This window comes from Chlorocebus sabaeus, chromosome 4, assembly GCF_047675955.1.
Source record: "Chlorocebus sabaeus isolate Y175 chromosome 4, mChlSab1.0.hap1, whole genome shotgun sequence".
NCBI classification, from domain to species: Eukaryota; Metazoa; Chordata; class Mammalia; order Primates; family Cercopithecidae; genus Chlorocebus; species Chlorocebus sabaeus.
In genome coordinates, this window is record NC_132907.1 from 28551149 (window position 1) to 28565561 (window position 14413).

General features: G+C 44.1%; 1 protein-coding gene across 2 annotated transcripts in view; it reads right to left on the reverse strand.

Moving 5' to 3' along the window:
- Nucleotides 1–13617, reverse strand: part of MAST4 (microtubule associated serine/threonine kinase family member 4) — a 579655-nt gene extending 566038 nt beyond the window's left edge. For both annotated transcript variants that reach the window (XM_073014718.1, XM_007974205.3), the window contains exon 1: nucleotides 12974–13617. In XM_073014718.1, coding sequence (XP_072870819.1) covers nucleotides 12974–13354 — 381 coding nt within the window. In that variant the 5' untranslated portion in view covers nucleotides 13355–13617. The remainder of the gene's footprint in view (nucleotides 1–12973) is intronic.
- Nucleotides 13618–14413: the final 796 nt, after the last annotated feature.

The window sequence follows — 14413 nt, forward strand, 5'->3', positions numbered from 1 at the left end:
GGCTACTGGAAGCTGACAAAGAGGCATGGAACAGATCATCATTCATTTAAATGGTGATTTAAAACCATTCATTTTAATGGTGATTTTTACCATCAAAAGGGCAAAACCCGCAATTACTTTTGCACCAACCCAACAAAACCCTGCCAACACCTTGATTTTGGACTTCTAACCACCAGAACTGTGAGACAATAAATTTATGTTGTTTCAGCCACCAAATTTGTGGTACTTTGTAGTGGCACTAAAGGCAACTAAAGCACAGATGCTTGCCAAGATGGTGGTTTCTTTTGGTTGGCTTCACATCCATTAGTTTCTATGGTACTACACACTCTAAGTTCCAAACAACTGACTTTCAAACAAACTTATGAAACAACTCACCAATAGCTTAGTCCAGAACTGAGAACTGTCTGCCTTTGTTAAAAAAAAAAAAAAAAATCAGGCCGGGCACAGTGGCTTACTCCTGTAATCCTTGTACTTTGGGAGGCTAGGGTGGGCGCCGAGGAATTCAAAACCAGCCTGGGCAGCATGGCAAAACCCAGTATTACAAAAAAAAAAAAAAAAAGGCTGGGCATGGTAGTACACACCTGTAGCCCCAGTTACTTGGGAGGCTAAGGTGGGAGGATGGCTTGAGCCTGGGAGGCAGAGGCTGCAGTTTGCTGAGATGGTGCCACTGCACTTCAACCCAGGAAACAGAGCCAGAACCTGTCTAAAAAACAAAAAAAAATCAGTGCATTGGTCAAAAACAAGTTTTGATAGATTTCAATTTAGCTGTGTAAATAGACTTTCAGTCCACTTCAACGGCTGGGAAGCTAATGTCCAGAACATACAGGAAAGCCCTGGCTGCCTAGGGCAGTGAAGATCCTACAAACCTTTTTAATGAAAAGATTAATTCTTAAAAATCAGAAGTAGTTGGTCTAGGACACAGGAGTGATAGACTTGTGACATGTAGCCCAAAGAAAATCATCCCTGGCAGCAGGCAAAATCCAAACCCAAGTCTTTCTGTTTGGAGCCTGCAGACTCTGCCACTGATCCAAGGATTTGCAGGAAAAAAAAAAAAAAAAAATCTCTAAGGGAGAAAGATCCAATTCTGCACTCAGTCTCCAGGGGCTAGCACCAAAAACCATCCTTCGTGATTCCATCTAGAACAACATCTTCTAGTGTTAAGATTACTTCAAAAACAACTCAACAGATAGCCACACCACAGCATTTTCTAAAGGACAGTCCGAGGTCAGACAATTAAGATCCTAACTCATAGGTTCTAAAGTTATCCTGTACTGAAAAGAAGACTCACATTCTCCCCCTGCTTTCCCCTGCTGCTTCTATTAGTCTTCTATTAAAAGACTTATTCTAAAACTGACATGCCATGCTCAAAATGACTATCCAAAGAATCTAAGTATTTCAAAAGCCACACAGAGGCCTGAGCATTTGAATGGGTGAGATGACACAGCAGAGTGCTCCAGCATCAAGACAAACACAGAACTGACGGCGTTCTCTGGAGTCCAACTCCTCCGCAGGGATTGGGAGATGAGACAGTACCCTCAACACTTGCTAGGGATACTGACAGAGACATACCAAATAATTGTGAAGGAATTAAAGCAGAACATATAAGTAATCCATATTTTCCTATATAAGCATTATCTGAAAGGTAGAATTCATGAGTAAGGGTCCTTGTGAGAATTCCTGTCAAGAATATATATATAGACCTTAATGTTCTCTCCACCAAAAAATAAAAAATAAAAAAAAGTAGGGAGGGAGGCAGGCGCAGTGGTTCACGCCTGTAATCCCAGCACTTTGGGAGACCAAGGCAGGCAGATCACCTGAGGTCAGGAGCTCGAGACCAGCCTGATCAACATGGTGAAACCCCGTCTCTACTAAAAATACAAAAATTAGCCAGGCATGGTGGCACACGCCTGTAATCCCAGCTACTCAGGAGGCTGAGGCATGAGAATCACTTGAACCAGGGAGGCAGAGGTTGCAGTGAGCCGAGATCGCGCCACTGCACTCCAGCCTGGGTGACAGAGACTCTGTCTCGAAAAAAAAAAAAATGGTAAACATGTGAGGTGATGGATATAATTTGCTTGACTTAATCATTTCATTTCACAATGTATACATATCAGAATATCGTGTTGTACACCATAAATATATACATTTTTGTCAATTATACTTTAATAAAGCTGGGGGGACAGGAAGAATAGGTGCCTATTGACAAATCAGAAAACCACCAATTATCAAGTCTGTCAAAAGAAAAATGGCAATCAACAGTTTCTAAAAAAGTGTAGAGTGATGAAAACTAAGTTTTAAAGGTTATATTTTATAGTAAGAGGCAAACAAAAAAACTGGGCTATGAAGGACCTCTTATTTCATCACAGATAAGGATCAGAGATGCTAATAACTTGCCTAGCAAGAAGCCAAGGCAGGAGTTCAGATTTCCCAATTTCCAGGTCAACACTTTCACTACTAATGAAATTCCTGCAATCCATTTCCACTCACAGCAGCATTACCCTGAGAACTGAGTACAGTAATTATTAAAGTGTTAATAATTACTATTAACACATTAAAGCCTGCTATCAATACTTCATCAGAAATCAAAATAATTCCTTTTAACATGTGGCCAAAAATGCCTTAACAGCTACAAGTATGATTTTAATGAATAACCAAGAATTATACTGGCAGAATACAACTCCCCAAAGCCAACAGGAAAATAAGAATTGGTTTACAGGCAAACTCTTTCATTTGTAGAAACTCATTCATCCCATTAACTGATGTCCTAAAACCCAAGATTATAGCAGCCTTATGTCTTAGCACTAACCTTAACAAAAGTCCTACAGACACTTAATCTAAACCTTTATGCTAAGTGTAGAGGGACCTATCCCCTAAATGGCATCCTCATTTATTTAGCAATTGATCACTGTGTGCCACATCATGCAAGGTTCTGTGCTAGGCTCTGGGATGCAGAGATGACCAAGAGGCTTGATGATCTCCTCAAACCTGCCCTTGTCCCAGTATCTCCCTACATTCTCCTCTTCACTTGTATGAGGTTGAACGGGTCACTTAGCTGTAACATGGTAGTGTAGACCAATTTAATTATCAATTGAATTTCAAAAAGGCTTGTGTAAAAACTAAATGAGTAAATTCATATACTCATTTACTATTTAATTTAAATGAGTAAATTCACGTTCAGAACGTTGCTTTGCCACACATGATGTCTCAACTGCAATTTTGTGTAATGTATTGTCATTACACACTATATGCCATGCACCCTCCCTGTTGCAAGATTTGAGTTGATATGACATGGTTTCTACCTGAAGGATTCGCAAACCAGTGGGAGAGATTTACAAAGAGAAATCTATAGAAAATAGGCAGTATGAAAAAAGGCTGTGCAAACTTTAAGCACTACAAATATTAACAACATATATACAAAACCTGGCACAATGCAGGAACAAAGATAATGCATCATAACCCTCCAAAAACAGAACTTATTTTGCTAACTTCAGCTTTTAAAGTGAGAAAAGAGAAATCAAGATAACTACTTTTGTTAACAGCACAATTTTATGCTCACTTTCTACCTTCACATCTTCAATAGTTTTCAAAGATGACTGATGGCCAGAGAGCCCTAAAGCACTACAAGATGTCCAATTATTTAAAAAAAAAAAAAAAAAAAAAAGCTTGTTCAGCACAGAATAAGGCAGGAAAATATACCACGACATTCTAGAAAAAGAGGTAAGCAACAAGGTGAGAACAAAAAGAACTTTCAAATTAATCTTTTATGAATCATAAAATTCAGTAACCAAAAAAGACTTTGCCCCCAAACATTCTGTTTAACAAGAAGTTTTTCTGCAATCTTCTAGCTAAAGCATTTGTTGTGTTCTTTTTAAAGTTCTGATGACAAAGCTATAGATACAAAAGAAGAAAAAAAAAAGCAAGAATAAGAACAAGGAATGACAGGTAACCTGATACACAGAAACTGGTGATTCAGAAATAACTTTAAAAGAATATAAAACGGTATGATTTTAGCAGGTTACAAAATTGTCATTGTTGTTACTCTACTAGCATAACTCTTCCCAACCAGTCGTACCTGATAATTCTAAAACTGTTGCCCTCAGGCTGCTCACAGACTTAGGCTAAGCTTTCTCTAGGTAGAAATGTTTTAATGTCAAAAGTGGAAATCTTGAAAACAAAAATGAAATTGAAGTTTCTAAGGAGAAAAATCAAGAGAGTTCAAAGCTGTAATTTCCCTTTAATCCCTTGTCCTCTGAAAAGGGAACCTGCACCGTGGCGAGAACCCACCCATCACCGTGGATTAAAGCTGACCCTCAGAGGTCTTACAGGCTCTTTGGGGACTATCTCACTCCCCAAGCAACAATAACCCAGGGCAGCCATTTAGGGAAACTTGATCAATGACTGTAGAACAAATAACCAAGTAATTCCAAGGAAAGAAAAAAGTACGTGAATTAAAATTTACCAATGTAGTATTTTGAACAGTAAAGTACCAAAATTAAGGCAAAGGGAGTCTTACTTGACAAGTAATTTTCCTCTCATTCGCTCTCCTGCTCAGGCACCCTCAGTTTTCAAGCTCAGGTTGCACAGACTTAACAGGACGCTTCTACTTACCGGTCTGCTAAGAGCCACGAGGACAGAAAAGTCAACATTTTCTTGGGTTTTCCAGGTATATATTCTACTCATTTAGGATGTCTGAAACCCTTCTCCTGAAGTAAAACCTTTCTGTATTTCTTTCTCTGGGGCTGAGTTTTCCTCTAGAGCAATCCTCCCCTCCTCTTCTTGGCTGCGTCTAAGTATCCTCAGAGCCACTCTTAAGATGAAGCCTAGGTGAGGGCTCAGGTTATTTCAATAAAGCCACTCCAGCTAAAAGTATGTGAGTAAAAAGCAAATTTTGTGGGTTGGTCTTGTGTGGGAGCTAGATATACTTACAGGGAACTAATTTATTTCATAAACTAATTTGTGGAATTAGTCATTGAACTTTTATACACAAAACAGATTTCATCACAACTTCATTCCATTTCAATACCACAGTGCAATTTCGCTGCCTATGACTGCCCTAAGAAGTAATTTCAAATGTGAGGATTTTGTGAATGTCAGTCTCGGTTACTGTGTACACCGACATAATAGTTTAGCTTCCAATTTTAACCCAATTTAACTGAGTTTCCCTACCACCGATGTGGCCCTGGGGCCCTTCCTGCATTACAGCAGGTACATCTATCTCTGTATGAAGAAATGCCTGAAAAGAAAAATGTTAAGAAAGAAATCTGAGATTATTTTTGTTAGACAAACACAAAAAGGCACAAAATCACCAGCCAGAAAGGAACACAGCTAACTTCTCAGCTTATTTAAAAAAAAAAAAAAAAAAAAAAAAGGAGCTAGCCAAGTTCTAAGGAAGAGGCCAAAAGACCAACATCTGATGTGAGTTTAACAGACAGTCATCCACCCACACTAAATTGGGTGCACTTGCGATCTTGCTGACCACTGAAAACACCGCAAAAGCACAAACCAAGAACATTAAAATTAAATCTTCATTTTCCACATGATAGCCTAGAAAATTAGTTAAGAAAAGAAGTTCAATTTGTCAGTATTCCATCTTCCCTCCCACCCGCCATCATTCCCCCTTCCCCAGTATCATTACAAAGCATTTGGACTGAAAGGTTCAGTGGAAGTAAGCACCATAATCAAAATTATATCGACTGTGTCTGAGAGGGGAATTGATGGGCTGGCAAGAGTACAGGCCTAGGATACAAATTTATAAGCTGTCTCGCAGACACGTGTCTAGTTATGAATTCAAATCATTAAATAAGCAGTGACCGCTTTTCATTAAGGGAGGCTGGAACCGCCACCAGGAATTTCACACAAGTTCCATAAACTTAAATGTGACTTCAGAGTATGTGTCTGTACCAAGGACCACAGTCCTGAACCAGCATTTCACATTTAGGGCCTGGCTTTCTCTCCTAACCCTGGAAGCACAGGTGACTATATCCAATCCCTCCAAGGAATTCTGAACCAGGTGAGAGGGCGATGAGAGAAGGGTGGAGAAAGGGAGAAACACAAAGGCACAGAAGCTGTTGGTGAAACAGACTTCTGCTTAATTTTGTATTTTGGTATGCTTTAACCTAAAATAGCATCGCCAAATAAGAAGCCAGACAAAATACTGGACACATGAAAGAGAACAAGATCCTTTGAACGAAATGATTCAAAGTTGTGTAAACGTCAGCCTGAACAAGTGCACAGAGCAGAACACCAGTTGTCTGGAAGAGAAGTGAACTGCAATCACTGCAGCAGCTTGAGTTATATCAAAAGGGCTACTAGGTTATTTGCATTTTTGTCTTAAAAACCAAAATGTTTATACTGTTCGAAGGGGACAAAACAGAATTTGTGTTGGGTAATCTGCATAGAGGAGTCCTTGCATTTTTGAAAGTTCTATTGCATTCCTAACAGATTTCCCTTCTGAGAAGCTGGGATGGCTGCACACCATCTGCCTTGCCCCATCTTTCACACTTATATGAACCAAGGTTGACTTCCAGACAATCCCCTGATTTCCTTCCTACTCCTTTCTCATCCCCGAAGTCATTATTCTAGGAAGCTGACATGAAGTACATGGTCATGTCACCAGCCCCAGCACATGGTTGACACACTGCCTTCTGACTAAATCTCTGGGTGCAGCTAGTAATTTACATGTTCATAAAGTCTTGCAGAATATTATTTAATAACTGATCACTAAGAACAGGTTCCATGAGCAAAAGAGAAATGGTGTCTTAATAGAAGGGTTAATGAATCATATACCATAAAGCTTTGCTGTTAGTATCTCATAAGAAATGCTCTGCCCATGAAATTAAAAGGGATAACTGTTACATATCTACCTACTCATGAATGAAAGAGCCTGTCAGGACTACCAACAAAATATGCTAGAAGCATAATCCATCAGGGAAGGGACTTGTAGGTTTCCTGCTTATTATGTACCTGCCTATGGTGCCGATGGTGCCAATACTCTACATAAAGCAGGTTTTCCACACTCAGTAATAGTAGCAGATACCATTATGGAGTGCTTACTATGCACCAGGCATCATGCTGGGTACTCTACATAAAACATCTCATTAATCCTCATGATGACCCTCAGGAATAAAAACTGCATGCCCATTTTACAGATGAGGAAACAGCCTCAGCAATAAGAACCTAGCCAAAGTCATCCAGCCTCTAAGTGGCTGAACCAGGATCAAAAGTCTATGCCCTTAGTCACTACAGACCCTGACCTCCGAGCAGGGAAACGCTGGCTGCTAGCTCTAAAGGGATGAAAGAAAAGAACACAAGCCCTTTCTGGCAACACTATAGAATGTAAGAACATAATCAGAAAACACACAGGGTGGTTTTCATCTAAAACATACAATCATCTCTTCTAAGATGCACACCCCTTGGCCCTCACTCAGCTTTCTCTAAGGCCAAGCCACCAGGTCACGGATCCTTCTCAATGTGGGCCACATCCTATGAGGATTCTTTTTCCAGTTTATCATCTTTATGCCCCACTTCCATGCCCTTCCTTACAGAGCCAAACTAGAAAAAAAAAAAAATCCACCTGGATTCCTGCACTATATCCACTAGGTCTGAGTGGATAGCCTTTGTCACAGGCTCTAAAACACTGGCAAAATGTAAGTATGTGACATTCCCTGGAGTACCTCAGACCAGAGGTAGAAAGGGTAAAAGCCTTCGTTCTTTGGTAGTGACCCTTTCCTCTTTAGGAAAATCCAAGAAAGACTCTGGTAATGCGTGTTAGTACACAAACCCCACACTTCCTGTCAACAGAGAGGTACAACCTCAGACCTCCTCCCCTCATGCTCACCCCAGGTAAATCTGTCCCTGAAGTTTACTCTGGACATGAGCATTTGCAAGGCCCTCTCCTCACTCTCCCATCATGGCAATGAAGTTTTTCCTTCAATACCAGAGTCACAATGGCATGGCAGTGAAAAGTAACATTAATATTAACACTAAGATGTTCTCTTCAACAGATCAAAAGTATTTCATATGTATTCATATGTATATATTTCATAGGTATATGTATATACTTGGAGTACCTAAGCTACTAGGGATGACCCCATCTCACCCCCACACAATTTACTAAAGGGACATCTTCTCAGGTTATCAATTCCAACTCTGGAACAATTAGGCTATACCAACAGTTACCAGCAGGTGGGCTTCATACTTCCTGACCCTCCCAAAATACAAATCTGATCATGTCACTTCCTTGCTTAAAATCCTTCAATGGTTCCCACTGCCTTTAGAATAAAGTCCAGACAGCTCTGTATGACCCGGCTGCTGCTTCTCTATCAAATGTCATGAGATGTCATGCTCTTCTCTCTTCCACACCTAACAACTCAGAATCCTCTCAGAGCTATGGACCCATGCTCTCTCCCGCTTCAGGGCCTCCTGCTACCTAGATCACACCTATCCCTTCCCTTGCCCTCCCCCACCTAACTCCTGCTCATCCTGGGGGTCTCAGCTCACAGATCACTTCCTCAGTGACTCAGTCCTGAACACCAGACTCAGTGAGTTACAAGTGCGGCCACATGCTGCCTCACAGCCTGTTCCCTATTTGCCACTTTTTGAAGCCAATTAATTCATAGTCATGTATTTAGTGACTATCGCCCTTATTAGAGTTGAAGCTTCCTGGGGTCAAAACCATCTCTGTGCCCAGGACAATGTCTGAGTCAGACTCAATACATTTTGGTTGACTGATTTTCTGATCCTGTGGCTCTTACTGAATTTGGTAGAGTCCAAAAGTAGACTAAATAATAAATATGCCAAGATTTATGCACTACTTCTCTTTTAGAATTATGTAGCTTCTGTGATTAATAAAATATAAATTCAATGCAAAGCTTTGCTGAATTCCTGCTTGCTTTTTGCTATTTAATGTCTTAACCAACAAACACCAGAAACTCATCTACTGCATTAGTACCACATGGGAAACCCCCCACCCCATACACACATCCAAAATATTAAAAGCAGTCCTCATGCTCATATACCACTTAATAGAACAATTTAAAGTCATCCTATCACTGTAAGCCTGTGTTAATAAGAGAAACCGTTTCCCAACTTATACCAACAAAATAAGTCCCTTAGTGTAGCAGAGTATAAATAGGTTGTCTCTCGTTGACTTGGAAATCCTTTCAATTACTAAGCCCTTTTCTGCCATTCTAAGGATCCCCGCACGTTTCAAGTTCTAATAAACACAGTGAAAAGGAGAGTCAGTAACAGTTAATATACAAGTCTCTTCAAAAGCATTCTGAGTGGAACCTCAGTGATTTGACTTTGTTCAAAATTTACCCGGAAAAACCATTTGTTTCTCACTGTGATCCACAAGGTTTCTCTTGATTAGAGATCTCGAGGTTTGTATATTGTAATGCACAACAGACAAAATAAATGAATACACATACACACCCTTCAGTCAAATGTGCAACTATTTTCATAGATGCCATTTTTTCTCATTCATTCGACAAATATTTACTGAGCCCCTACTAATATATTAACCGTACCGTGCTAGGCATGCAAAGACAAAATTCCTGCCCTTGGCCAGTTTGTGGAGACAGTTACCAAACAGCACCCAAGTACTTTCCTAAAGTCATCACAGGGTGTTTTGGGAAAGGACAAGGCAGAATGTCTAAAGGCAAATCTCAGAGATGTTGTCAGGGGAACAGTCCTTCAATCTAGACAGTGTTAACTCTCAGAAATGAGTGTGCTACCTCCTCAACACACACGGACCCCAAATTCAAAGGCTTGGGGAAAGAGAAGAAGTCAGATACAGTTTTCTTAAACCAAAGTCATGCTGTATGTCTAGCTGTCATGTGTTTGACATAAAAGCTACCATTACTGTCACATTAAACTACTGTTTTTAAGACACCAAAAGCTTAAAGGGCAGACTTAAGTATGTGAGACTTGTAAGTTTATACAATTGTTGACAGTAAGATAAAGTAAAAAATAGGTCAAACTCTGTTGACATTACTAAATGCATTCAAAACAGTTTTAACAAGTTTGCCAAAGAAATTAGCACTGCCATAATATACTAGAAACTTGAATTTTGCTGTTCTTCAAAATGTGATACAATAAGTTATGGTAAAAAAAAAAAAAAAAAAAAAAACCTTTGGAAATAATCAATTCCCCAAGCTAGGTATAACAATTTTAAATGAACCTCATTCCATTTTTTGAGTTGCGCACAAGTCTTTTAATGCTTTATACTCAGTGCCTTTCTACAGTATAACATTACACTCACATTGCCTTGTCACAAAACAACTGGAGACAAATAAAAACTGTTTCCCGGTTTATTCCCATTTTATGAGTATAAGCTAAGTAGACATAGCCTCCGATTCTCTGAAAGTAGGTAGCACATAAGTTATGCATCAGTAAAATAACAGGATAACCCAACTTTGTATTCCTATTTTGCAAAATGTCATCGAAAGTGAACTTTAAAAATACTGACTAACAGTTACTTGGCATTTGATGCTATATGTCAGTTACTGTGCTAGGATTAAATTAGATAGCATGTGTAAAATGCCTAACTGTATTGCTATTATTCCCATTGAAGGTAGGAAAGCTGAGATTTGCAGAAGTTGAATGGTCCACAATCCCACAACTGGTCAAGGTGGTAGAGCTAGAAATCAAACCCACGTCTTTCCACTAAACTGAGTGCTTATCACCTGGCATTCCCGAATCCTCTGGTGCTTTTTGAGGAGAGGGGCAAAAGAGTTTTTGTTTGCTCCTTAAAGAGACCCACAAGCCCACGAACAGTGAAGACCCCCTACCCCATACCATCGCCAGTGTAAGAACCAGAAAATGCACACTGGACCTCAACCCCTTTCGCTAAGACTATCACTCCTCTACTACACAAGAGGGGAAAAAACTACATGGTTTGGTTTTCATTGCACTTCAAAATTATCAGAGCAAGTCAAGATTTTGCTCCTAGGCAATTTCCAGCATCCCATGCCACAGGTTAAGTTACATAATAAATTGCAATACTGTATCAGTTTACATGCAATTCTGAGATTTCACAAATAGTGACCCTTGTTATTTAATCATTCCACTTTCCAAAATGTGTTTCAATCAAGCAATTCTCACTGCACTGCCTGTGAAATAAGTTATCATATCCACTTCCAACAAAGCAAAGTACTGTCACCCTGAGGTCAGGCAATCAGCGACAGAATGGGGATCAGAAGTTCCCCAACATCCCTCCCCTCCACCCGCAAGACCATGTCATTTACCATGGAGCACCCTCCTAGCTAAATAGAAAACATAAAGCAACTAACTACTCTCTTCTCTACCAGCAGCAATACTGAATCCGGATCTACCGGTGAATCATTAAGTTAGGGTACACCCCCAGCTTCCCAGTGCCAGTGTGCTCATCTCTAGAAGTGGAGGCAGAAGTTAAGGGGCAAACACGTGGCACATGCCTCGCATCTTGAAACGGAGATGTAATCAGGGAGGAACGCTGGGACAGTACAGGGTTTGATCATCTCTGCTAGGATGTAGCTCTGTGGTGGGTGAGGCAGGCAGCGAACTCCTGACATCCCGCCGCTAGGATGGATTTGGAACCAACGATTCATCTGAAATTCCTGATTCGAAACAGGAGTATGAGTGTAAAAATGAACTTTACCTTGAAGTTCCTCCTTTTACAGATTATAGAACTGAACCTCAGAGGAGTGAAACAATATACCCAAGGTCTCACAGTTCAGTAGCAGAGACAGTTCTAGACAGCAGGCCTGCAGACACTTATCCAGGATCCTTGCAATGGGGGCTTAGAGGAATTAGGGAATGGGACATGGTTACTGCAAGTGGCTTGGCCAAGAACCAGCTAAGCAGCCAAGGCTTGTTCCATCTCTGCCAGGCTAGGACTCGTCTCCTCTCAACCTTGTGCCAGATCCAGTTTTTGCTTCCAGGCTGGGGGCCCTGGGGACTACTGCCAGGGCATTGGCCTCTGATTGCTTACTCTAAGGGACAAAGGCAAATATTTACTAAAGCTAACCCCATCCAAGATGAGGAAAATACAACACTGGCACTCAGGAATTAATTTCACAATAAGTCTATGTTAGGGTGATGTTTTATCTGTGGCCCTGCTTGATCAAGATGACTTGCCCACAAGAAATGTCCAAAGCAAACTTTTTTTTGGGGGGGGGGGGGGGGACTGAGTCTGGCTCTGAGACATGAATTGTACGCTTCTTTAACTGTCCTTTAAAAAGCAGAAAATAAGCCAGAGTCCTATGCTTAGTGTGTCAGGAAGCGACCCACAAGTTCTGGAGGAACATCCTTCCAGGAAACTGGGCAGATACAGATCCCCCACCCCGCTCCGCCCTGCAAAAGGTAAGACGATCCGTACTCGGTTTGGTGACAAGCCTTCATCTGGACATGCTGGAAACAAGTCTGAACGGGAGCTGCAGGCGCGCACGACGCCGCGGGGACGCGCCAAAATCACCCGCGGGCGATACCAGGGGGCTGGCGCCACTGAAACCCCCGCGTGCAACTCCGCGGCTACCACTGCTCCCCACCACCACCCCCTCCTGTCCCCAAGGCACCATTTCTCCCCCTCAACTCCCTGCCCCTCGGCCCAAGTGCTTTGGTGGAAAACAACGCCCACTTTGGAGAATCGGAGCTGAGTTGTGGGAACACGCCAGGTGTCCAGATCGCATCCACTCACAGATCGACCAAGGCAGATGACAGACACGAAAGAGTTTGCTTCTCTGACATTTTAAAAACACACCATCGGCAGCACATGGAGACACACACACGGGGGTAACAACCACAGGGAAGTCAATAACCCACAGCGGGGCTCCTTAACTGTCGTTGCCCCGGGCTCGGGGCAGAGCGCTTGGGGTCCCTCCCTATCTTCCGGCCACAGCGCTCTCCCGACCACCGCCTGCGCGCGGGATGGGAAGCTGGGGTCGCCCGGCTGCCGGGACCCAGAGTGGGCGAGCTTGGGAAAGGCAGGGCCCACCTCCTCGTCCTGCTCCTCCTGGGACGCGCTGCTGCCCCGGGGCGCGGGCGGCACAGCTCCTCCGGGGGGCGGCGGCGGCAGCGCAGGGACTCCGCGCTCGAGCAGCACGCGTGCCGGAGCCCACGCGGCTGGCGGCCGGGCGCCCAGGGCGCCTCCAGACGGCGGCGGCGGCTGCGGCGGCGGCGGCGGCGGCGGCTGCTGCTTTCGGGAGAAGCCGCCGGGCTCCCCTTCCTCCGACAGAGTTTCTGAGCCCGAGGAGGACTCGGCCGAGGAAGCACCCGGAGAGGACGCGGCGCCCAGCGCAGAGGCTGGAGTCCGGCTGCCGTGGCCACTGCAGCCGCGGGGCACTGGCTCCGGCGCCTCCGAAACTTTCTCCCCCATTTCCCCGTCTGGCCCAAAGTGCCTCCCGAGCGGCGGGGGCGCGGCGCGCACTCAGCGCCTCCCGGGGAAGACGCGGGTTCCTGGGCTCAGGCTCACTGGCACTGCCGCTCCCGGACTTCAGGGAGCCCCGCCGGCGACTACATGGCAGCGACGGGGCCGCACGAGCCCGCTGCTAAGTTCACAGCCGCCTGGGCCTGGCGGCAAACGAGGGCTCCCGCGCACGGGGACATGCCCGCTCGGGTCCGCGATCTGCGCTCCACGGTACTCCAGCGCTGCGCCCGAGCCGCCGGGACTGCGGCTTCTGCAAAACCTGCCTCCGGGACGGAGTGAGGAGACTGGCAGCACGCGGAGCCAATGGCAGGGCAGGCGCGCCGATGGGCGGAGGCTGCGACGCCCCCGGCTATGCGAGCCTCAGGTAGGGCAGGCGGGACCGGGGAGCGGGCCGTGATCTGGCTGGAACGCCTGGGCGCGGGGGCAGGGACCAGGCAGGGGTACCCGGAGGGTGGGGGCGGAGCCCAGAATCGGAGCCAAGGGCTGAGACTCCGAACTTAGCTGAGGAGTGACTGACCGTCCTTGGGACGTCAGAGGGAGACGGCGAGCGGATAGTGAGACCTTGGAGAAGAACTAGACTTTGTCTCCAAAAAGCGCAATCAAGATAACGGACCAGAAGAAGGGGGGCTGTATAGGGAAAAAGGGAAGCACACACACACAGTCACGCACGCACACGGACTCACCAGCGTGTTGGAGGAAAAGGGCAGAAACTTCTTGGTATAGTGAGCGGACCCAAAGAGGGGTGACCTCTAATCTCTGCTTTTCCGTTTAAGCTCTTTAGACCTCAATTTCCTCAACTGTAAATGGCTACATTACTGCTATTCTTGTCTGGCTATGGGGAGGCTTAGAGCAAATATATATGATGCATCAGCAGACTGCCTGGCTTGGATACACGGAGAGTTTTTAAAAGACTATTTCCTAGGCCGGGCGCGGTGGCTCAAGTCTGTAATCCCAGCACTTTGGGAGGCCGAGACGGGCGGATCACGAGGTCAGGAAATCGAGACCATC